The sequence below is a fragment of the Bidens hawaiensis genome, unplaced genomic scaffold (genome assembly GCF_021521415.1).
Source record: "Bidens hawaiensis isolate Kalapana, Puna unplaced genomic scaffold, B.hawaiensis_p1.1 tig00033110_1, whole genome shotgun sequence".
Lineage (NCBI taxonomy): Eukaryota > Viridiplantae > Streptophyta > Magnoliopsida > Asterales > Asteraceae > Bidens > Bidens hawaiensis.
The window spans coordinates 73,320-94,885 of NW_027495651.1; the positions used below are offsets into that span (position 1 = coordinate 73,320).

General features: G+C 34.4%; 4 protein-coding genes across 6 annotated transcripts; 2 read left to right on the top strand and 2 right to left on the bottom strand.

The window, feature by feature from the left end:
* Positions 1 to 965: 965 nt before the first annotated feature.
* LOC143584375 (enolase-like) lies at positions 966 to 5,853 on the bottom strand. Its single transcript, XM_077066444.1, has 17 exons — positions 5,726 to 5,853; positions 5,523 to 5,586; positions 4,618 to 4,682; positions 4,114 to 4,161; positions 3,923 to 4,009; positions 3,755 to 3,835; positions 3,513 to 3,669; positions 2,538 to 2,563; positions 2,382 to 2,456; positions 2,213 to 2,275; positions 2,072 to 2,152; positions 1,790 to 1,984; positions 1,654 to 1,704; positions 1,484 to 1,572; positions 1,334 to 1,385; positions 1,190 to 1,246; positions 966 to 1,079 (listed from the first exon to the last, which is right to left on the bottom strand). The coding sequence occupies exons 1-17, from the start codon at positions 5,789 to 5,791 to the stop codon at positions 999 to 1,001; spliced, it is 1,338 nt and encodes a 445-aa protein (XP_076922559.1). The 5' UTR covers positions 5,792 to 5,853; the 3' UTR covers positions 966 to 998.
* Positions 5,854 to 9,521: 3,668 nt separating this feature from the next.
* Positions 9,522 to 11,979, top strand: LOC143584377 (uncharacterized). 2 transcript variants are annotated; one of them, XM_077066446.1, is made up of 8 exons: positions 9,522 to 9,638; positions 10,517 to 10,752; positions 10,846 to 10,904; positions 11,022 to 11,081; positions 11,185 to 11,254; positions 11,414 to 11,483; positions 11,588 to 11,614; positions 11,765 to 11,979. In XM_077066446.1, the coding sequence occupies exons 2-8, from the start codon at positions 10,546 to 10,548 to the stop codon at positions 11,812 to 11,814; spliced, it is 543 nt and encodes a 180-aa protein (XP_076922561.1). In that variant the 5' UTR covers positions 9,522 to 9,638; positions 10,517 to 10,545; the 3' UTR covers positions 11,815 to 11,979. The 2 variants fall into 2 exon arrangements, with proteins under 2 accessions (XP_076922561.1, XP_076922562.1); XM_077066447.1 differs by lacking the exon at positions 9,522 to 9,638 and having other exon boundaries at positions 10,355 to 10,752.
* Positions 11,980 to 12,383: 404 nt separating this feature from the next.
* Positions 12,384 to 14,832, bottom strand: LOC143584376 (binding partner of ACD11 1-like). The gene is made up of 5 exons (XM_077066445.1): positions 14,716 to 14,832; positions 13,570 to 13,673; positions 13,379 to 13,454; positions 13,151 to 13,240; positions 12,384 to 13,059 (listed from the first exon to the last, which is right to left on the bottom strand). Exons 1-5 carry the CDS (start codon positions 14,719 to 14,721, stop codon positions 12,535 to 12,537), a joined length of 801 nt encoding a protein of 266 aa, XP_076922560.1. The 5' UTR covers positions 14,722 to 14,832; the 3' UTR covers positions 12,384 to 12,534.
* A 2,164-nt stretch (positions 14,833 to 16,996) lies between these two features.
* On the top strand, positions 16,997 to 21,566 carry LOC143584391 (histone acetyltransferase MCC1-like). Of its 2 annotated transcripts, none has more exons than XM_077066462.1 (6): positions 16,997 to 17,130; positions 18,581 to 18,775; positions 18,865 to 19,009; positions 19,665 to 19,761; positions 20,350 to 20,578; positions 21,104 to 21,566. In XM_077066462.1, the coding sequence occupies exons 2-6, from the start codon at positions 18,654 to 18,656 to the stop codon at positions 21,291 to 21,293; spliced, it is 783 nt and encodes a 260-aa protein (XP_076922577.1). In that variant the 5' UTR covers positions 16,997 to 17,130; positions 18,581 to 18,653; the 3' UTR covers positions 21,294 to 21,566. The 2 variants fall into 2 exon arrangements, with proteins under 2 accessions (XP_076922577.1, XP_076922576.1); XM_077066461.1 differs by having other exon boundaries at positions 17,008 to 17,130; positions 18,575 to 18,775.

A 21,566-nucleotide genomic window follows, 5' to 3' on the forward strand; every position in this document is an offset into this window, starting at 1 on the left:
TTACTTAAACTCACGAAAACCAAGATACATAGAAAACAAACAGAACTAGAGGGTTTATATAGACCCATAAAAACATAATCCTAAACCAATACAAACTGTTGAATTTGACTTTCAAACAAAAACAACTTTATTCAAAAACTAATAAAACAGATAAACTTAAACTTATTCTCCAAGTAAGCAAAAATACCCCTCGGACTTTTATGATCTCCTCCTTCCACCCCTCGAGATCGGACCGTACCTCCCTATCCAACATTGCTCGTTTTTAACATAAAATTGACACAAAGTGTCTAAATTGATGATTATTCGGACACCGAGTGGTTATGAAATGGCGTTGGTGGCCTCTACTCGTGTCCTAGCCCGTCGTAGAGCTAGATTTGCCTCAATTGTTTTGACTTTTGTTCATTATAATTATCATTTATACATACAAAATATAATAAAGTTGAGACTTTGAAGATCGTATAATAAAGTTGAGTCTTTGAAGATCGTTCACCCGTGCCGAATCATATAATTCTTTTCTAATAAACCATAATCCAAATTCCAACACAAACTAACAAGGTCAATATGGTCAATACTCACATTATGTCTTATGTTGCTATAGGCAACACTAGGTTGTGGCCAGTAGCACGTTACGACTTACAAGCCCTCGACACTAAAACCTTAATATAAACACGCTATTTCCAAACTCGACATAGCGAATAATATCTAGTGTTTTAACCCACCATCCCACGAACACAACTCTTAGAGCCGTAGATACAGAGGTGAATAGATGCTAATTAAAAAGGTGTAATATAGTGCATTGAGTGATGAATGCTAATATAAATAAAGGTAATGCTCAAAGTGATATATTTCACCATAACAGATTAAACAAAGTACCACAAACCAACAAGTTTTGACATCACAAAAACCCATAACTACCATAAGTTTCATAACACACAAAAAGATAAAAACCATCCCAAATCTCACTCCATAACTAACAAGCCTTCCTCCTCTCATGGTACCTAGTAAGGTTCAACGGGTGCACGGAATTTGGACCCTGCATATACTGCAGCAGATCCCAACTCTTCTTCAATCCTCAGAAGCTGCAGTTTCAAAAGAATAAAATCAAGATCAATAATTTAGAGCCCTAAAGAACGGAAAATCGATACAACAACATTATAAATAATTAATAACAGAAGGTAATCAAGATTACCTGGTTGTACTTAGCGAGGCGATCTGAACGACAAGGAGCTCCTGTCTTGATTTGGCCCTGTTTTAAATTGTCAAAAACCGTATATAAGAAATAATTATCTGACCCGGTTTTAGTTTATGTTTTTTAACTGTTTGAAGTTCTTACAGTAGCTAATCCGACAGAAAGATCAGCAATGAAGGTATCCTCAGTTTCACCACTGCCATAAAATCAGTGCATTAGCTTAGATACATTAAATCGAGGTTATCTGTTTAAAGCTAAAAATTTATATAAAATCATATTAAATAAAATACAAACCTTCGGTGGCTAGTCATGACACCCCAACCAGCACGTTTCGACATTTTCACAGCTTCTATGCTTTCTGTAACCGAACCAATTTGGTTCACCTAAGCAGAAGACAAACCACGTTAAATAAAAAATAACAATAAATTTCATAACACCTAAAATACCCATGGAATTAAACAAACCTTCAGAAGAAGGGCATTGCAAGTCTTCTCATTGATTGCTTGCTCAACACGCTGAACAAAACAGATTTAAGTAAATGAAAACCACATAAAAAATAAAACACTAGGATTTCAAGGTTTATGATAATATTGATTATACCTTGGGGTTTGTGACAAGGAGATCATCACCAACAATTTGAACATGCTCACCAATTTCAGCTGTCATCTTTGCATAATGCTCCCAATCATCTTGATCAAAAGGGTCCTCGATAGATACAATCGGGTAGTCGGAAACAAATGATTTGTAAACATTCTTTAAACTGTCGCCTGATATCTTCTCAGACCCATCATTGTTCTGCAACATATAAGATTCATGTTTAGTTTTACTTTTTCGCAAACGTGTAATGAATATCAGAATATTGAGTCGGCTTAGAACTTATACCTCTTCCTTGAAATTCAGATCATAGGTTTTATCTTTATTTTCGTAGAATTCAGATGCAGCGATATCCATTCCAATAACAACCTGTAATAATTCTATTAGCATAACACAAAAGTTCAAAATGTAACCAATAAAATAAAACACCTTTCCGCTGTAACCAGCTTTTGATATTGCAGTCTTCAAAAGCTCAAGACCTTCTTTGTTTTCCTGTATAAAATAAATTTAGAATCAAAAAATAATTTGGATTAAAATGTCACAAAATAAATAAAAAAGTTAGATTCTTATCGGCCTGGATTTAGAATAATCAACAGACCTGGATGTTAGGAGCAAAGCCACCTTCATCACCAACATTAGTAGCATCTTGACCATACTTCTTTTTAATAACCGACTGAAAACCGAAAAATATAAATACAATTATACAACACAACTAAGAACAGTCAACCGTGGCATAACTGTATATTGTAAATACCTTCAAAGTATGATAAACTTCAACGCCTGAAGAAACACTAAGTGACCCCGAGTAGATTATGGATAATCTGGGGGTTAAGTAATGTTTCCCACGAGGGTTAGGTCCGGCAAAGAAGGATGTTCTTCAGATGACCTGCAAAACAGATACCGTGAGCTCGTCACTGAGAAGGGGGGTTCCTCCTTGTGACCACCCTCCAGCGTGAGAATAAGACTAGATTGCTCTGAATATGTGTATATTGAGAGAAATAGCTAGTGAAGGTAAGATACCAGATGATGATACCGTTCCAAGGTGTTGGAGTATTTATAGCCGAATGTAGGTTTCCAAGCAGGTACAGCCAGCTGTAGAATATTCCTGTTCTACCAACTATAGGCTACGCACGTGCCATGCTGGTCGGTGGGTAGTCAGCGGCTGATAGTGACAAGGCCGGCTGTGTACTGTTCCCTTTCCACCAACTGCAGGCTTTGTGCGTGCCACAAGGGTTGGTGAGTAGGCAGCGGCTAATAGTGACAAACAGTACTAGAGCATGCTCCTCCTCGTACTGTTGTCAGTGAGCTGTCACCCCGTGATTGGTTCATGGGCTGCTTTGGTCAGATCTTGTCTATTTTGTCCATACCTTGGCAGGTATAGTACAAAAGATCTTCCAGAAGCGTACGGACTGGCTCATTTGGGCGGGAGTATTCCCGCCTTGCTCATTCCTTCAGGTGACACTGAATTATTGAGTGCCTTGTGCGTGTGGCCTTGCTATTAGTGCGGGTAGCCTTCCCTGATGGCTTGTATCCGCAGCTGCGGGGACAGGCGGGGTACTTCACCATTGGGAGGCTTTCCCTGCGGGAACAGCTGGCGTATTGCGCGTAAGGTCTTCATCTCTGAGCATGGTGGGTCCTGCGGAACCAGTTGGTCCTTGCGCAGACATCCCTCTGCAAGGTGAGTCTTGCGGGTCCAACTGGGCTCTGCTGGGACCTACCTCTTCAACGCCCATCTTCATGGCTTCCTTGAACGAAGAAGCTCCAACCGGGAGAATCATGAACTCTTGCATGGCAAGTTTGTTGCCTGCGTGCGAACCACCGTTAATCACATTAAACGCTGGCACTGGCAAAACCAATGTCTTGTTTCCAGCCAGGTTTGCAATGTGCTGAACTCAAAGTAACAAAAAAAAATTAGAAAAAAATAATAATAAAATGTCCAATTTAATGATAAAAAATTGTTTGTATACATACCTTATACAGAGGTATTTTCTTAACAGATGCTCCAGCTTTGCATACAGCAAGTGACACTGCCAATATAGCATTAGCACCAAGCTGCATAGGAATAAAATAAGCAACAATTATGCACAAGTGTGTGACATATTCATAAGCCGATGAAATAGATTTATAAAATTTTAATACCTTTTGTTTGCACCAACCCCATTCATTAACAGTTCCATCAAGCTCTTGAACCATGAAGTTATCAATTTTGGTCTGTTCTGCTGGATTCTGTTAAGTAAATAAGATAAAATAATCAACGCCACAATAACAATGAACTATTAATTTGATTAACAAATGATAAAAAAATAATGTTGAAAGTGCAGATGACATACCTTGCCAATCAAAGCAGGTCCAATGATTGAGTTAACATTCTCCACAGCCTTCACATTCAAATATTCAATTGAAAATTGTTAGATTTTTGCCATCACTAAATAAAAAGAGCCTCAACTAACAAAATTAAATCAAAGCAACACAAGGCCGCTATATCTGAAGGTTTTGTTTTATGTTTTCATATAAAGTGAACTTTCGATTCGTTTCTGATTTTTGCATGTAACCAAAACCGAAAAAACCAAACAGAAATCATAGACTATTTTTTTAATTTTTTTTAAATAATTATAATATAATAGAAAAAATTAGGCCTAACTTAATTAGATTTGGCCTATGCTTTTTTTACCAAAAATTTTCAAGCTCGAATAGCAAAACCGTAAAAACCGAACCAAAAGTGAGCAATTTCCAAAAACCAACATTTTGGTTTTTGATTCGGTTTCAGCTCAAAACCAAACCACCCCGAGCACACCCCTAATCTCAATATCTTGGAAATCCAAATTAATACACACCTTCAAGACACCTTTACTGAGATAATCTGAACCTCCATCTCGTAATTCCAAAGCTTCATATATACCTATAAACCATATTTTCACATTAATATCAAATAACTTTTAAAATTTACAACACCACTTGTGTGAACACAAGAGTAAATTGTGGTTTTCATCCATGTAGTTTGTTAATAATAACTATTCTATCTATCTAACTCCATTTGAATCATTTAATAATTAGCTAGCTTAAAAGGCTCGATCAAGCCCAAACTCAAGCCTAAAATAAGCTCGTTTAGTAACCAATCTTGAGCCTAAAAATAAGCTAGTTTGATACACAAGCCTGATCTCGAGCCTAAAAATAAGCTCATTTGATACCTGAGCGTGAGCTTCACTTATCGAGTTATAATTATGAATATGTAAAAAGTAATTAAAACAAGCTAATCTCGAGCTTGAAAAATTACTCATGAAACAAGCTCAAAACTAGACGAGCTCGACCTATGTGCATGTTAAACGAGCCGAGCTCAATTCTAGTCTAGCTCGGCATGTTCACATTGCTTTAGATATTTTCAGGAATTATTTATATTAAAACTTATAATATAAAAGTTATTTTCGTATTAAATAAAAGAACAATAACATAAAACGTAAATATTAACACTATCACATGGAGAAAACTAGACCTGTAAACGAACCGAATGTTCGGTGAACTATTCATTTATGTTTGTTTATTTAATAAATGAATGAAAATGAACACATGTTTTGTTCGTGCATTTATGTTCGTAAACGTTCGCTTAGAATTTAAAAACATACATGTTCATTAGGTTCGTTTACAGGCATAGAGATGACCACAATTTACTCTATATAAAATAATAATAATAATAATAATAATAATAATAATAATAATAATAATAAAATACTAGTTAAGCAACCTGTAGAAGCACCACTAGGTACTGCGGCTCTGGCAAGTGTTCCATCGGAAAGTGTAACATCAACCTGAATAATAATAATAATAACATTATTAGCATTGAATCAGATATAATACGATACTTGAAGCTACATTCACAATATACAAGTTTAACTAACTAACTAACTAGCAGTTAGTTACATTAACGATTCAAACTAATAGACTTACTTCAACCGTCGGATTGCCACGGCTATCGAAGATCTGACGAGCTTTAACGCTCTTAATTGTCGCCATTTGTGTTTATAATAATAATAATAATAATAATAATTTACGAGAAGACAAATGTAATGAAAGTGGGAGTGAACGATGGGTTGGAAGTTACGGAGGATGATGTAATAAGTAAAGGTGAGTGGGTTGATCTGAGCCGTTGGACGTTAAGACAATCAACGGTTCGGATTAAGCCTTGGGAGACAAGCTAGTCAAACGATGCCGTTTACGGTTTTGGTTTCGGTGGGTCAATTGGTTTTTGATTTTTGAGAATATTCTTTCGTGGTTTTTGGGAATAAACTGTTAAAATTAAAATTATAAAAGGAAGAAGAATATATTAGTTTAAAAATATTTTTCTGTAATATATTTAGTTCTGATTATTGTGTTAATTAACGAGTATCTTCTTTTGCACGATAACATTTTTTTAATTGTTTAATTTTCTTAAGTTTGAAAAATACTAGCTTATTGGCTTTTTCAAAAAGCCATTTTGAAAAGCTTGGATTTGAGTTTTTTAGAAAACTGATTTTTAACCCTTTAAAAATACTAAAATAAAAAGTATTTTTGTGATTGTCAAACACATTTTGGATTATTGACTTTTTGAAAACATCAAAAAGCTAATAAGCATTTTTCAAACTCAATCCCAAACATGCTCAATATTCATCTTTTGATGTGAAAATTGATTGCATACGCAATCAGACTTATGTTATAATTACAATTAAGACCGCTAGTTTGTGCGTGTGTGTGTGAGACCGTTTAGGATTAAATTCAAGTGGTTTTGATTTTTGATTCAAATTAAACGTCAACCTCTAATTTGTTTGTTTTTTTCTTCATTATAGATTGTAAACAAAATTGATAAAGTTTTTTATTATAGGCAAAATCAATGCTATTTTTTGTATTTGTTAGTAAGGCATGCATTGTATATGGTTATCGAGTTCGCTGAACAAAGAAGACAGAGAAGGAAGGGGAAAGTTTAACGAGGATGATAGTCACTACTAATAACTTTTACGGTTATATTTTATTAGAAGTTATACCATGAAATAAAATAAAAAATAGTTTTAATTTGAGTTTTTTAATATTACGATATTTTTTTGTTTCTGCTCTTTCTAAAACATGTTGGATTTGGATTTTCAAACAGAAAACACCAACCCTTGATTAATGGTTTTCAAACAGTGGCCCACTGTAATATTTAAATTTCAAAATTTACAACCATCTAGATTTTTATAATAGGTCAATGAAGTAGTCACTATGAATGTTTTTATAACTCTACTTGTAACACAATAACAAAAATTATTTTAATTTAAAATATAAAAAAGAGAAAGAAAGAGAGAAAAAACGAAAACGTCTTTGAACAAAAAAAGAATTTGTCTTCTGCAAGACTTTTTGAAAGGTCACGTTTTTATCATTAAAAAGTAAAAAAGGCTCACAAGTTTATTACATACTGAACGAATATGATTACTATTTTTGTTTACAAGTTACAATCAATTGGTTATCGGTTATAGTCTCTTTTAAGACATGTTATTGGTCGTTTTGTTACTTTTGTATTGTATTTATTGCAATAAGACCAAAATAAACATGTTCAGAATGGAAGGTAGCAAACGAAATTAGCCTAAACTCGACAAAAAGATTCTTAAATTGTACCATGTTAAAAGTCTTTAATTAGTATAATAATAAAATAACCTTAGTCATAATTAATACACAAGTTTAGAGGTTAACCTTACTGAGCATGGTCTATTTTAGAAATGATCATGATGGCATAATTCAACCCCTTACACGTCTTAAGCATATAGTTAGCATTCCTTTTATTAAAGTGACTTGTCTTCGGTTTGAACATGCACTCGAGTGGATTCTCACAAGAGTATGTGGTCTTAGTTCTTAGGACGAGTGTTTTTGGTTGGCTTTTAGTCGTCTTAGGCTGATATTATCTACGATATTCTATCGGGTAACTCTTAGGTCCAATCTTTTTTAGTTATATTATTCTCGGTACCTGCTATATTGAGTTTTCATGGTATCGCACTCCAACTTCTCATGTTGCTCTGAAAGGCATGATTATTTTAACCTATATGCTTGCATTTTTAGCTTTGTACTTCCAATAACATATGGCTAACACAATAATATTGTCCACTTTTAATCTCCCTCCCTAGAGACCTCCTAGTGTTTTAGGAGCCAAAATTTCGTCCCAATGGATCCAACATATTTTATTATTAACTTATTACTGTGTCGTCTTTCCATAAAATTTTCATGTGAATACCTTTAGCTTTTAAATAACCTTATATGGTACTTCATACAAAGAAAATTAATATCGTAGTAGGCTGTAATAAAAATAAAATAAATAAATAATTTGATTTGATCAGCGTAATTTTACCTCCGAGTGACAAGTTTTGATTTTCCATGTAGTTAGCTTTGATCTAAATTTTTAGATGACCAATTTTGTTTGGGGAACCAAATGATTAAAAAAAATGAAGCTACTTGGCATTTTATTTAGTTAGTCAGTATTTCAGCGTCACCTAAATCAATATCATGCCTAGAAACTCAAATTTATCAAGATTCGCTTTTAAACTCGAAGTGAGGTGAAAACATTTGAAAGACATCCCACTAAGTGTTAAAAGTTGATGATCGCCAATCCCCATAAATAAAACGTCACATGTGTAAAATAATTGTGATAGACTAATAGTATTAGGGCTTTGTTTAGAGTTTTGATTCCTTGGAAATTGCCTAAGTTACCAGTATCATCTTACACGATATGAAGGACCTCCATTGCGATAATAAAATAGAAAATGGAAATGTTGATTACTTTGACGAACACCTCTATTGATTTACAATTCTATTATTAAGGCGCATCTGCTAGTGTTGATCCTCTAATAGAACTAAGGCACCCAGTAATTTGTAGCCATCATCTATCTAGAAATCTCACACATTCCAGTATTGAGTCTAAAAATTGTCAATTTAAGATATCAAACGCCTTTTTGAATCTACCTTGACAAACATCACCCTTTTTCCTTTAATTTTCTTAATTTGTGATCATGTTTCATTGATAATTAAAAACCCGCCAAGAGTGCCTCTACCCTTCCATAAAAACTACATACTCTAAGCTAATTACCGAACTAATTATAATAGTGTTTTATTAGCCAAAACCTCAACCATCTATTTATAGATGCAACTATAAGTAGGGGGTGAGTAAGTGGATTTTACTAGCAATACCTTATCCTACCCCAGACCCAGTTAATGGTATACTCAGGACTCAAGAGTCGAGAGCAAACCTTATTGTAAATAACCGGGTCTGACCGGTTCAAGTATTACTGATCTTACTTGGTTTATGCTCACCCATATAAAAGCAAACGGGTCTTACCAGCCATGCTAAACCCGAACCCAGACTTGGTTAATGGTATTACTGGGATTCAGGAACCGACCCTATTGCAACATAACCATGTTTGACAGATTTCGTGGGTTTCCCCGACATTTTCACTCCCACAATCCCAAGCCGCATTTATTTTATAACTATTTTAAATTAATAAATATAAATCTGATCGGTTCGAGTCTTGCAGGTCTCACGGGCCTTACTCGGTTTATACGCACCCCCTATAACTTAGAGCAAACGTCTCTTACCCGTCATACAAGAGCCGGACCCAGTTAATGGTATTCTTGCCTTCATGAGACTCGGTAACCGACCCTATTATAATATAACCAGGTTTAACGAGCGTAGCGTGTATCAAACCACATTTATTTTATAATTTTTCCATAACCAAAAACTAAAAAAACCTAAGCAAGCAAGTAGACTAGAACCATCATCCTGGCGCCGCAGTGATGTTCAACTAAACCCACCATCCGATCGGATCAATATTCCGATGCTAATTCCGGCAATATCATCAACTCACCGGTAATATATCTTCTTTCTTTATTCTCTAATTTATTGTATTATACTGATTCAATTTCAAATCAAACAAATGGGTATGAGTAAAAACATGTATTCTATCAAACCCAGTTGGGAATTTGTTAGATGATTGTAAAGTAGATTGATTTGGTGAATTAGGGCTAGTAATTGATCAATGCACAATTTTTTTTATAATTTAAGTTGAAATTTGAGCCTTTGAGGTTTGATTAGATAATTGATTGATAAGTTGATCTTAAAGTTTTGAACTTTATAGTTTTGGGATTGTGAGAATGGAATTTGAAAACTTACATACACAAATTTTTAGGGGTGTGCATGCGTCGGTTTTAGGCTAAAAGCAAACAAACAACCAAAGTTTTGGTTTTTAAGTTTTTGAAAAGGTTTCGGTTTTTTCGGTTATTGGTTTGTTTATTATTTTGTCATATGGGCTTGAAAGTGTTGGCCCGAATTTATTTTTTTTTTGGCAAAAAGTAATGAATTTGAGTCTAGACTTTTTTGTTAGTTAATTATAATTAATTGATTATTATACATTTGGGCCAAAATATTTGGGATAAGCTTTATATTAAGTTTTTATAGATTACTTAAAATAAAATGAGAATATAGAAGTTCGGTTCTTTCGGTTTTAGTTACACGCAAAACCGAAACTGAACCCGTAAATTGTTTTTTTTCAAAAACATAAAAACAAACCATTAGTTTTTGTTCGGTTCGTTTTTTTTGGTTTCATGCACACCCCTACAAATGGATTTAGGGGAAATTTATATGCAATTTCTACTAATACTCATGGCAATACTTATAATGGTTATTGTAGGTACTCAGTTAACACGCGGAAAATAACATTTTAAATGTCATCAATTTGGATTTTTAAGTGATAGGTATTGATTTGAATTTGGATATAATGGATGTAACATGGATCAGTGCTATATTAGTGGGAACAAGCTGCTTTGCTCTGGGTTTATTTATCGGTGCACGAAAAACGAGTATGAAGTTTTTTTTAACCAAAAGGGTTAAAACTGCTGCACTTGTAGATGGAAATAAATCGGGCGGGGCCAAATCGCTCCTTGAGATTGAAAAATTGGCAGAGATTATTGAAGATTTTAAGATGGTTAGTTGTTTTAACTTTTCAAACATAATATCCCTTTAGTTTTTAGCATTAGATAATATATATAAATATGTGTAATTTAATATTTTTATGCAGGTTTTGGTTGTTAGAAATGATTTAAAGATGGGAAAAGGCAAAATTGCTGCTCAGTGCAGGTAGATATAATAACTTTATTTATATAAAATGTTAAGACCTTTAATACTTGAAATTAAATTACAAATTATATATGTTTATATAATTATCTCAATGATAAAATTGTCGTGGTTTGGCAGCCATGCAACTTTGGGTCTATATAAAAAGATTCTTCACCGAGCGCCTAAAGCTTTAAATAGGTATTTTTTTGTAAATCATTTAATTTTTTTTAATAATGTTGGATCCTAAAATCTCTTTTTTTCCTTTTTTTTTTGTATTTGTTGTTATTTACATGTAATGAAGGTGGGAGATGTGTGGGCAAGTTAAAGTGGTGGTGAAAACTGAAAGTGAAGATGATATGCTGGAATTACAAGTATGTATTGTTTTTGTGGTTTATAATATTATTTTGATGTCACTATATATACTTAGCCGTGGTTTTCATTTTTGTGAAGTCACCAACAAAATAAGATTACTATGATTTTGGTTTCAACTTGTATTTATATTTTATATGTACATTTTTTTTACTTTGCAGCAAAGAGCAAAATCACTTGGTATACCAACTCATATCGTCATCGATGCCGGTCGAACACAAATAGCACCAAGTAAGCTTCTATACTGTCATATTTTTATGTTATGTTTTATTTTGTCAGTTTTTTTGTATGTGCATGTTTTAAAACTAATGTTATCTGATTTTCTTCTATTCCAGATTCACGAACGGTGATGGCAGTTCTTGGTAAGTTCATCCTTTTCTAGTACGGGTCAATTGGTCAAACGGGCTGGCAAACATTTTTTTGTGTCTCTTGTAGCTTTGTAATAATCAGTTAATGATATAAATGGGTCAATATTGCTAGTAGAATTAATGTTGAAGGGTGTAAACATGCAGGACCGGCTGATATGGTTGATGACGTAACTGGAGGGTTGAAGCTTCTGTAAGCAAGGGCTTATCGGGTCTAGTAATGAAGAGATTAGCAGCTCATTCTGAAACGAAAATGATTAGCAGATCTGTTAATTTTATGTTACATTTTCTTGATACTTTTGAACCATGCCACTCAAATGAAGTTGATGATGATGATAATGATGAAAAACATTAGTTGCAGCACCAAATTTAGTCATACCTTGTTTTGGACTTTTAATTTTTAAATGCATTACTTAATGGTTGAAACAAACAAAAAAAAATGATATGATAGATTGGGCTTCATGTACATGTGGGTCAAAATTGGTCAAATATAGGGTCTAAAAGAGAGGCGTTGAGCCAAATAGATAAAAGAGTTGTGTGCTTGGATTTCACCCGTAAGTGGTGGTCGAATGCTGTTCTTACGCCATTGCTGCAGAACCATTCGGATCATTGTCCTATCGTCTTTTAAGGTTAATTAGAGCCTCATGTCTACGTGACAGTCACTTGGAGGGGCGTTTTTATAGTTTTAGTTACTCCCCGACGCTTATCACGGGTAGTTGCATGTGGGTCAAAATTGGTCAAATATGCAAAGTCAACATAAGGCATGATTTTATGCAACACAGTCAAACAACTCAAATTACATATTTTAGCATATATCAAGAAACCAATTGTATTTCAAACCACTACTACTAACCTAGTATAAATCCAAGCAACAAATCCATAACTTCTGCATAATCTACATAAACAAATTAACAAACTTAAACTGAGCTAGTGGTGGTAGCACCAGTATTCGCAGCTTTAGGCGAACCAGTTGGTTCTTGCCGAGTCGACTCAGTCTTCCCCGCCTGTTCTCCCTCCGCCACTTTCTCCATAGTCTTCTGACTCACTTCACCAGCAGCTTTCGTGACCCTACTGAAAGCACCCGCCACCCAAGCAGTCCCAGTCAGCACATACCGATTCTTCATAAGAGCCGACCCTGCTTCACTGACCGTCTGCTCTGCTGTCGCGAATGCTGTCTTGGTCTTTTCCGACACTTGAAACTTTTGGTCCAAATCTCTCACTTTCTCATTCACAAGTGTCGTTCCTATGTTGATCTTTTCGGTAAGACCGATTTTTTGGTCGATTGTGGCGGCTTTTGCGGTAAATTGAAGCTTTTCGTCAAAAGCTTTGGCTTTGTTAACTGCATCTTTTCCCAAAATAAAACCTTTGGCTAACATGCTGCTTACAACATCTTCCGCCTTTAGTACAGTTGATTCAACAACACCTCCAGGTTGATTTGTTGCCTAAATTATGTTTTGCCAATATAATACTATGTCAGATCATATTTGATAACCCTTAAATGAGATATTTTTTAGAGAAAATGAAAAAACATACAGTTGATTGTTGCGCTGAAGGTGCAGCTACAGGTGGAGTGTAATCTGGTGCGAGTGCGATGGTAACAGACTGGTCAACTATGGTCGCTCCCTAATATCATCAAACAGAAACTTGTTAGATTACGATGATGTGGTTTTGAATAATCAAAATGGTAAGCTTTTTGTGGATAATAATAATAATGATAATAATAATAATAATAATAACAATAATAATAATAAGTTTATATACCGAGAGTAGAACTGCAGTCTCTGCACCTTGAGGATCCTTAAACGTGACAAATGCTTTTTGAACCCGTTCATTCTCACTGAAAAAGTAGCAACCGTTTGAGCAAACGTATGCATACAACCTTATAGTTACCACATAACATAAAGCTTGTATAAACAAGTAATCACATTTCTCGAAGATGTGTACTAACTAACCTTTGTATATCAACATATTCAATTTCACCAGAAAACGAAAAGAACTCCTTGATGTCTTGCTCAGTAGAACCTAAGGAAACATTGCTAACTTTGACAGTTCTTACCTATCAAGATAAAACAAGTTAAATAGCCACTTTGTTTAGCTATAACCAATAAGCATTAGGAAATACATGAAACAATAACTTAACTCAACTTACACCTATGATAATTACACACACAATAAGAATTGGATAAATTCAAATATCTAAGGTGTTAAACCAATAAACATTAGAGATAAAGACAAGGTTACAAAACTCACAGGACCCAATAGTAACTGATAACCAGTAGCCTTCAAGGGGCTAAAGACAGAAAACTAGTGAATTCTTTGGTCCGAAGTCCGTTTATGTTCATTCGTTTAATAAATGAACGAACATGAACAAGAATTTTCGCTCAATTAACTAGATGAACAAATGTCAAGCATGTTCAATTGTGTTCGTGAACGTCCAATAATGTGTTTGTTTACTTCCGTTTATGTTTATTAATAATGCTTGTTCACTAAAAACTTATAGTACTTTTTAATGACATCTCTAATCTTATCATATAGATTTTAAGAAGATTATTAACTATAAAATAGAAAACAGAAATGCATATGAGTATTAGATTAATAATTAACTCATATGTAAAACTAACATATGAATATAATTGTTAAAAAAAACAACACAAACTTGGTAGCCATTGACGCCGACCATTTTCGGTTAGCAAAATCAGATAAAACATTGTTTGTGTTCATGAACCGTTCGCGAACAAGTTCATTTCCTTAATGTACGAGCACGAACAAAAATATCCATTCGGTTAGGTGTTCGTGAACAGTTCACTTGTCGGATAAAAGCTTAACGGACGAACATGAACAAGGACTCGTTCGGTACAATTATCCGTACAACAATAACACATTAATTAGGGCACCAAAAACAATCGATTCGTTCGATTACACATATTTACTTAACATTAAAGCTTCATAACTAATAATAATAATAATAATAATAATAATAATAATCACTGAAAAATAGTAATCAAATACAGTTAATTAAAGTATTAAACAAATATATACAAAACCAGTTAACAAAAATGAACACGTCAGTTTGTAAGGAGAAGATTAACGTCACTAACCGACATCGGATCAACGGCGGTGGCGGTGTAACGACGGTGACGGAGAAGATGAGGGTTGATTATTAATAATAATAAATTTGGGGAAAACAGAAGGAGGTTGACACGTCACACTATCAATAGATTACAGATTAGAGGTGCACAAATCGGGTTTTTTAAATACCCGGGTTCGGGTATAGAACCGGGTTCGGGTATGACCGGGTATTGGTAATAGTCGGGTAGGGTTCGGGTTGGATATTGTCTTTAAAAATCATACCCTATGCATCGGGTTCGGGTAGGGTATAGAACCGGGTAGTCTAAAACCGGGTATTTGAATACCCTATTATCAGGTATTGAAAAAACTCTATTTACGGGTTTTTTCGGGTTTTTTTCCAGTATTTTTTTTATATAGATTGGATTTTTTAAAAGTTTACACCTTTTATTATTCGGGTATTTTTAAGGTATTTTTCGGGTATACATCGGGTATTTGAAATACCCGGTTTCGGGTATTGGAAAACCTCGGTTCCGGGTTCGGGTATTACCGGGTACAAATCGGGTTTTTGAGTATTACCGGGTACAAATCGGGTCCGGTTCGGGTTTTAGTGCCAAAATGCATACCCTATCCGTACCCTACGGGTAGGGTCGGGTTCGGGTTCGGGTATTAAAAACCCGGGTATTAGAAAAACCGGTTCCGGGTATTTATTTCGGGTCCGGTTCCGGGTTCGAGTTTTTTGTGCACCTCTATTACAGATACTACTAGCAAATCAAGCTTTTATAGAGATCCATCCGGATATTATTATTTTTGTTAATGGGCCGGGCTGATTTGTTGGTAGTTCTATACGGGTTGACCCGGAATCCACTTTATAATGGGTTGATCAAATGAAGTCATAAATGTGTGCGGAAGTGTTTAGAGAGAATGAGATTCTTGTGTAGCAAGTGATTTCATTCATTAACTAACCAAACGCCCTGACTGGGGGTTGACCACTCGAAACAATATTCAAAATAATAATTATAATGAAAAAAAAAGTGAATTATCATTTTAGTAGCACATTTAGGAGTTCCTCTTTATTCTCAAAGATGGAAAAAGAAAATCACTTTACAAATTATATTCCAAGTTTCCAACTAAAAATAAACAAAAGTATCACTATCATGAGAATTTGGTCAACTAGCAAGCCGCATGCCATTCTTCACTGAAAGACATATGTTTGATTTTTTATTTGGGGCGGTTTAAATAATATCCGGGTAAAATGATGAATCAGAGCTTTAATTTTGGGTTTGCTTTAATTTTGGGTTTGAACTTAACAGGAGACGAGGGTTTATGTATTCCATCCAATTCCCATGTATTAAGAGGGTACAATCTCGCGACGGTCGAGGAGTCGACCGTAGACATTGCTCTAAAAAGATGGGTTTACACGTAAGATCCTTTAGAACTGTTTAGAACATGGGTTTACACACATGTTCGATTCTTGTTTGGGTCGGTTCGAATGATATCTAGGTGAATGGATGAATAATTTTTAATCCCGTGTTTGAACCCAACATGGGGGTGAGAGTCTAAGGATTCCATATGGTTTCTGCACATCAATGGATATGGTTGACAAGTCAATCTTTAACATAAGGCTGTCTGTTGTGGCATCGCGAGCGCCTGGCACGAGCCACGTTGGCCACGGACACCACAACGCATCGACGCGAGCCGAGGCGAGTGTGGTAGCGTAGGGTGAAGCCAGGGAATGCTGCTGCTCTTCCTTTTTCTTTTTTGTGTGTGTGTGTTTGTGTGTGCGTTAAATTGGTGAAGAAGAAAAGGCGGAGAAGAAGAAGAAAAGAGATAAAAGAAGAATATGGGTTTTTTTTATTTAATCAAATTTTTAATAAACTTGTTATGAAATGTATTTTGACTTGGGCAAATTTTATTATAATTTCTAATGTTTGGATTGTTTTATAAAACCTGAGCTTTTTTTATATAATCTATAATTTATATACAGGTTTTTGTTTTCTAGTACTAGTATATAATTTTTATCATTTATTATACAAAATTATCTTGTAATTTATATTCTTGTTTTAAATTTTCAAAACAGAAAATAATAAAAATTAAAAATCAGATAATTCGTTGAAGCAACCACTTGCCTAGACTACAATAGACTCAGGCGGTTTCAGCCAGTGTCCAGACAACATTACATGACACAATATTATTGGATGAATTCGGAACTATACTTCAACGATAGTCTAAACCGAAAGACTAGGTTTAAAAAACAATAGTTATTATTGGATACTCTTGCCACTCAAGAATGTAAAAAATTAATGATCCAATAGTTGAGTTGACCCGACCGAACCCATTCCCCCTGTTTCCGTTCCTGTTCTTGATTCCTTCCTTCCTCAATTCCAATTCCATCTTCATCATCAATATCATCTCTAGATACAATCAATCAACCCATTAATCATGTGGTAAGAAACACCTTACACCTTCATTTTCTTGCTTTCTTGATCATTTTATCATATTATATCTTGGTACTTCAAGATTCAATTTTTATCCAGTTTTTGCCCTAAATATTTGATTTTCACTGTCTTTATTCTGATTGCCAATATACCCATGATTGATTTGTTAAAAATTTGTAATCTTTAGGGTTGTAGTTGCTGTATTTGGTATATTAAGATGCCCCATTGTCAAAGTTACTTATTACTGAATAATTTAAATGGTGTTTTTGTAGCTGATAATCTTGATTTCTTGATCATCATATGATCTTGTTGCTTCAAGATTCAATTTTTATCCAGTTTTTGCCCTAAAGATTTGATATTTACTATCTTTATTCCGATTGCCGGTATACCCATGATTGATTTGTGCCATAAACACTTTGAATCTAGTTGTTGTATTTGGTATATCATTGCTGTTTAATATTATCTGCACCATTGTCAAAATTAGTTATTACTGAAGAATTCAAATGGTGTTTTTGTAGCTGATAATCTTGATTTCTTGATCATCATATTATCTTGTTGCTTCAAGATTCAATTTTTATCCTGTTTTTGCCTTAAATATTTGGTTTTTACTATCTTTATTCCAATTGCTCATATACCCATGATTGATTTGTGCCATAATTTGTTAGATTCAATTGGGGCAGATTTTATGACAAATTTGTAATCTTTAGGGTTCTAGTTCTTGTATTTGATATGCCCTGCTGTTTGAATTAATTGGGGCAGCTTTAATAATCTACCCCATTGTTTTTATAAAGACTTAATAGTGAAGAATTTGGATGGTTTTATTAACTGATAAACAAATGTGTACTCTTGATTTCTTGATCATTATATCATTTCTTGTTGCTTCAAGTTTCACTAGTTGAAGCAATAGATACAAACACAACTAACGAACACAGATGAACACAAAAAATGTTATATTTGATTTGGCTAACTGAGACGTGTCAACGGTTCGTTCCAGTTAGCAACTTTGTGTTGTTTTTTTTTAACACTCATATTCATTTGTTAATTCACATACAAGTTAATCACATAATAGTCATATATTTATTTATTTATTTATTTTTATTGTTATTAATCTTGCTTAAATCTATATAATGATAAGATTAAAGAAGTCATTAAAAAGCATAAAAAAAAACTGTTAAGTGTTAACAAACAAACATTAACGAACTTAAACGAGCACCTTATCACAATTGAACGGACATGCCTTTGTTCATTTAGTTAATCGAACGAAATTCCTGTTCATGTTCGTTCATTTATTAAACGAATGTCGAACAAACATAAACGAACTTCCCTCTGAACATGTGGGTTGTTACAGCTCTATGCTTATTTGTCTATTTTAGGATGTAGAAAATTTTTAACAAGTAGTTTAAGATTACTTATTTTAGCAATTACTAGCACAACACAGAATCTTAATTATAAGTTTCAGTGACCGAAGCACGACCGCTAGTAGTTGAGTGCAATAAATGGAAGAAAATTTTGGGTATTAATCATAAATCACGATGCCTTTGAATTCAATGATGAACTTGAGAGCATCTCACCATCCATCCATTTCTTACCGGCCTATACGACCCTCGGATCTAGAAGTTCTTGTAAAGATTCATGGTGATCTTTTTCCTATAAGGTTAGAATATAAATGTTATTATTATTATTATTATTGTATAAATATTGTATGCAAAATAAGAAATACTTATATTTATTATTATGTTTTAGATATGAACATGAGTTCTTCCACAATGTTGTTCATGGCCGTGAAATAGTTTCTTGGGGCGCGGTTGACCGAAACCGTCCAAACGGTGAAAGTGATGAGCTTATTGGATTTGTTACCGCACGGATTATTATGGCAAAAGAAAGTGAGGTGATTTCTCTTTATTATTATTAGATAGAAATTTAAAGGAATATTGGTTTTTATTAATCACAACTATCGTCTTTTGGTCACTGCCGGTCCCAACTAACGAATTGGCTGTTGACAGTCCCAACTTTTAACGTATTTGTTTTTGTTGGCCTGTGATTAACAGAATTGTAACACCGTTAGTTGCAGGTTGCCGGAAAAACGTTTTTGACCGGATAACTCTTATATTTTCCCGAAAACTCAACATTTTCGTCCCATTAGAAACTTTGTATCGGACCTGTAGAAACGTTTTTCTAGTAAAAGCCCCAATTATTGAGGTCACCGGAACCCTAGAACCATCGTCGGAAACGGTTGATGGCGCTCAAGTGGTGGTGGTTGGTTGGTGGTGAGTCAGTTGGTGTTTTCCAGCAAAAAATGTGACTTTTTAGGCCAAAAACGTTTTTCCGGCGACTTGTAACTAACGGCGTTAGGATTCTGTTAGTCGCGGATCGTTTGGGACAAATACGTTAAAAGTTGGGACCGTCAGCAGCCAATTCGTTAGTTGGGACTGACAGTGACCAAAGGGCAATAGTTGAGATTAATAAAAACCAATATACCAAATTAAAAAGTATTTTTATTTGTACTCGAAACAAGAACGCTAATTTTATCCGATGCATTGCAGATAGAAGATATGCTGAGATTTGACAAATCGAGACCGGATCAGTCTCTAGTTTATATTCTGACACTAGGCGTAGAATCTTATCGAAATTATGGTATAGGTAAAACATCGGTTCCGATTTATTATTGACAGATTTATTTAAACCTTTTTTTAAGAGTAAATTACACTTTTCATTCTTTAAGCAAATTTCAGGTTAAGGAAATAACATGTTTTGTATCACTTTTTTGATTAATGGGTCATGCGACCTGCACGTGAGGGCATTTTTGTCTTTTTACCTATTTACTTGTAAAATAAAAATATAAAAAAAAAGGTCTTTTTCAAACATAGCTTTAATATACTTGTTCATATTATACCTGATTTGCTATGCGTGAAGAAAAAGAGCTGAAAATTTTGATTAAGGTTTGATAGAGATTAGATTTGTTATGTGTGAATAATTTTTTTTTATTTTTTTTATTTTTTTATTTTACAAGTTAATAGGTAAAAAGACAAAAATGCCGTCATGTGCAGGTCACATGACTGGAGTTAATGGACAAATTTAACGCTCGTAAACATAAAGGAAGTTTCTTGTTATTTCTTTAGTTTAAGGACGAAGCCTGAATTTTCTATAAACTTAAAAGACGAATATTGTAATATATTCTTTTTTATTTTTTTATTTATTATATCTTAAATTTCTATGTTGAATTTTCAGCCACTTCACTGATCCGGGAGGTGATCAAGTATGCATCCGATATGCCAAACTGCAGAGCGGTTTATTTGCATGTAATTTCATACAATAGTTCGGCTATTCATTTATACCAGAAAATGTCATTTCTTTGCATAAGGAAACTGCACGCCTTTTATTATATAGACAACCAACATTACGATTCATATTTGTTCGTTTACTATGTTAACGGCGGCCGGTCTCCTTGTTCACCCTTGTAAATATGATTTCTTTCTTTGTTCATAGTTTAACGAATAAACTGCGGTTTTCGTCCATGTGGTTTGTCCAAATATGCGGTTTTAGTCCAATAGCTTCAGATTTGCGATTTTCGTCCCAGTGGTTTCATTTCACTTGCAATTTCATTAACCCCGTTAAGTCTGGTCGTTAAAACCACCATCGTGTCCTTCACGTGAGGGGCAGTTTTGTCGTGTTCCCCCCAAATACACCCAGTCCCTCACGTGAGGGGGGCTGGCGAATTACGACTAGGGTTTATTTGTGGAGAAAAAGGACAAAAATGCCCCTCACGTGGGGGACACTCTGGTGGTTTTAACTACCAGACTTAACGGGGTTAATGACTTCAGGTTTAATCGCTAGTGAAATAAAACCACAGGGACGAAAATCGCAAAGTTGAAACTATTGGACTAAAATCGCAGATTTGGACAAACCACGGGGATAAAAACCGTAGTTCACTCTAGTTTAAGCCTTAAGGGGTATTTTGGTCAATGTGCTTACATTTATGCAGAGAGCTTGTTACGCTTCTCGTGACATACATGAGGAGAGGGTTAAAGTTGGTATTTTCAAGAGTGTGTAAAAATAATGAGAAAAACGGGCCGAGACGAGTCAAATATAGAGACAAAGGTTGCCTTCTACCAATGACACAAGGCAAAAGAAGCATTACAATCGAGGGGCCCGAGGAGATTGAACGTCTATGAATTGACATTTCCGCCCCTCCTAACCGTTGTTTCTTTTTCGTGGTAGTTTGGTTTGAAGCAAAACAATAAGAGACATGTTATATTATATACATATATAGGTTATCATCAGCCTGAATATATTTAATATTGAGGTTTGACTTTTTGTAAAACTTTTTTTGTTATTGGTGGTTTGAAGCTTATGCAAGTGTAAAGTGACAAAAGTGAAATGGTTTGTTGTTTCACTGTGCTTTCATATGTTTGTTTCATGGATTTGGTGAGGAATATGAAAGAATA

Bases quoted from the DNA above. Each gene is read 5' to 3' on its own strand.
- LOC143584375 (XM_077066444.1), bottom strand. From the start codon at position 5,791: ATGGCGACAATTAAGAGCGTTAAAGCTCGTCAGATCTTCGATAGCCGT. The intron at 4,010-4,113 runs GTATGTCATCTG...TTTACTTAACAG, and splicing joins GACCTGCTTTGATTGGCAAG to AATCCAGCAGAACAGACCAA. The intron at 1,573-1,653 runs GTTTGTTTAATT...TCTTCTGCTTAG, and splicing joins GCAATGCCCTTCTTCTGAAG to GTGAACCAAATTGGTTCGGT.
- LOC143584377 (XM_077066446.1), top strand. From the start codon at position 10,546: ATGGATGTAACATGGATCAGTGCTATATTAGTGGGAACAAGCTGCTTT. The intron at 10,753-10,845 runs GTTAGTTGTTTT...ATTTTTATGCAG, and splicing joins TTATTGAAGATTTTAAGATG to GTTTTGGTTGTTAGAAATGA. The intron at 11,255-11,413 runs GTATGTATTGTT...TTTACTTTGCAG, and splicing joins ATGATATGCTGGAATTACAA to CAAAGAGCAAAATCACTTGG.
- LOC143584376 (XM_077066445.1), bottom strand. The intron at 13,241-13,378 runs GTATATAAACTT...TGATGATATTAG, and splicing joins AGACTGCAGTTCTACTCTCG to GGAGCGACCATAGTTGACCA. The intron at 13,060-13,150 runs GTATGTTTTTTC...AACATAATTTAG, and splicing joins CTTCAGCGCAACAATCAACT to GCAACAAATCAACCTGGAGG.
- LOC143584391 (XM_077066462.1), top strand. From the start codon at position 18,654: ATGCCTTTGAATTCAATGATGAACTTGAGAGCATCTCACCATCCATCC. The intron at 19,010-19,664 runs GTGATTTCTCTT...GATGCATTGCAG, and splicing joins TTATGGCAAAAGAAAGTGAG to ATAGAAGATATGCTGAGATT. The intron at 19,762-20,349 runs GTAAAACATCGG...TTGAATTTTCAG, and splicing joins TTATCGAAATTATGGTATAG to CCACTTCACTGATCCGGGAG.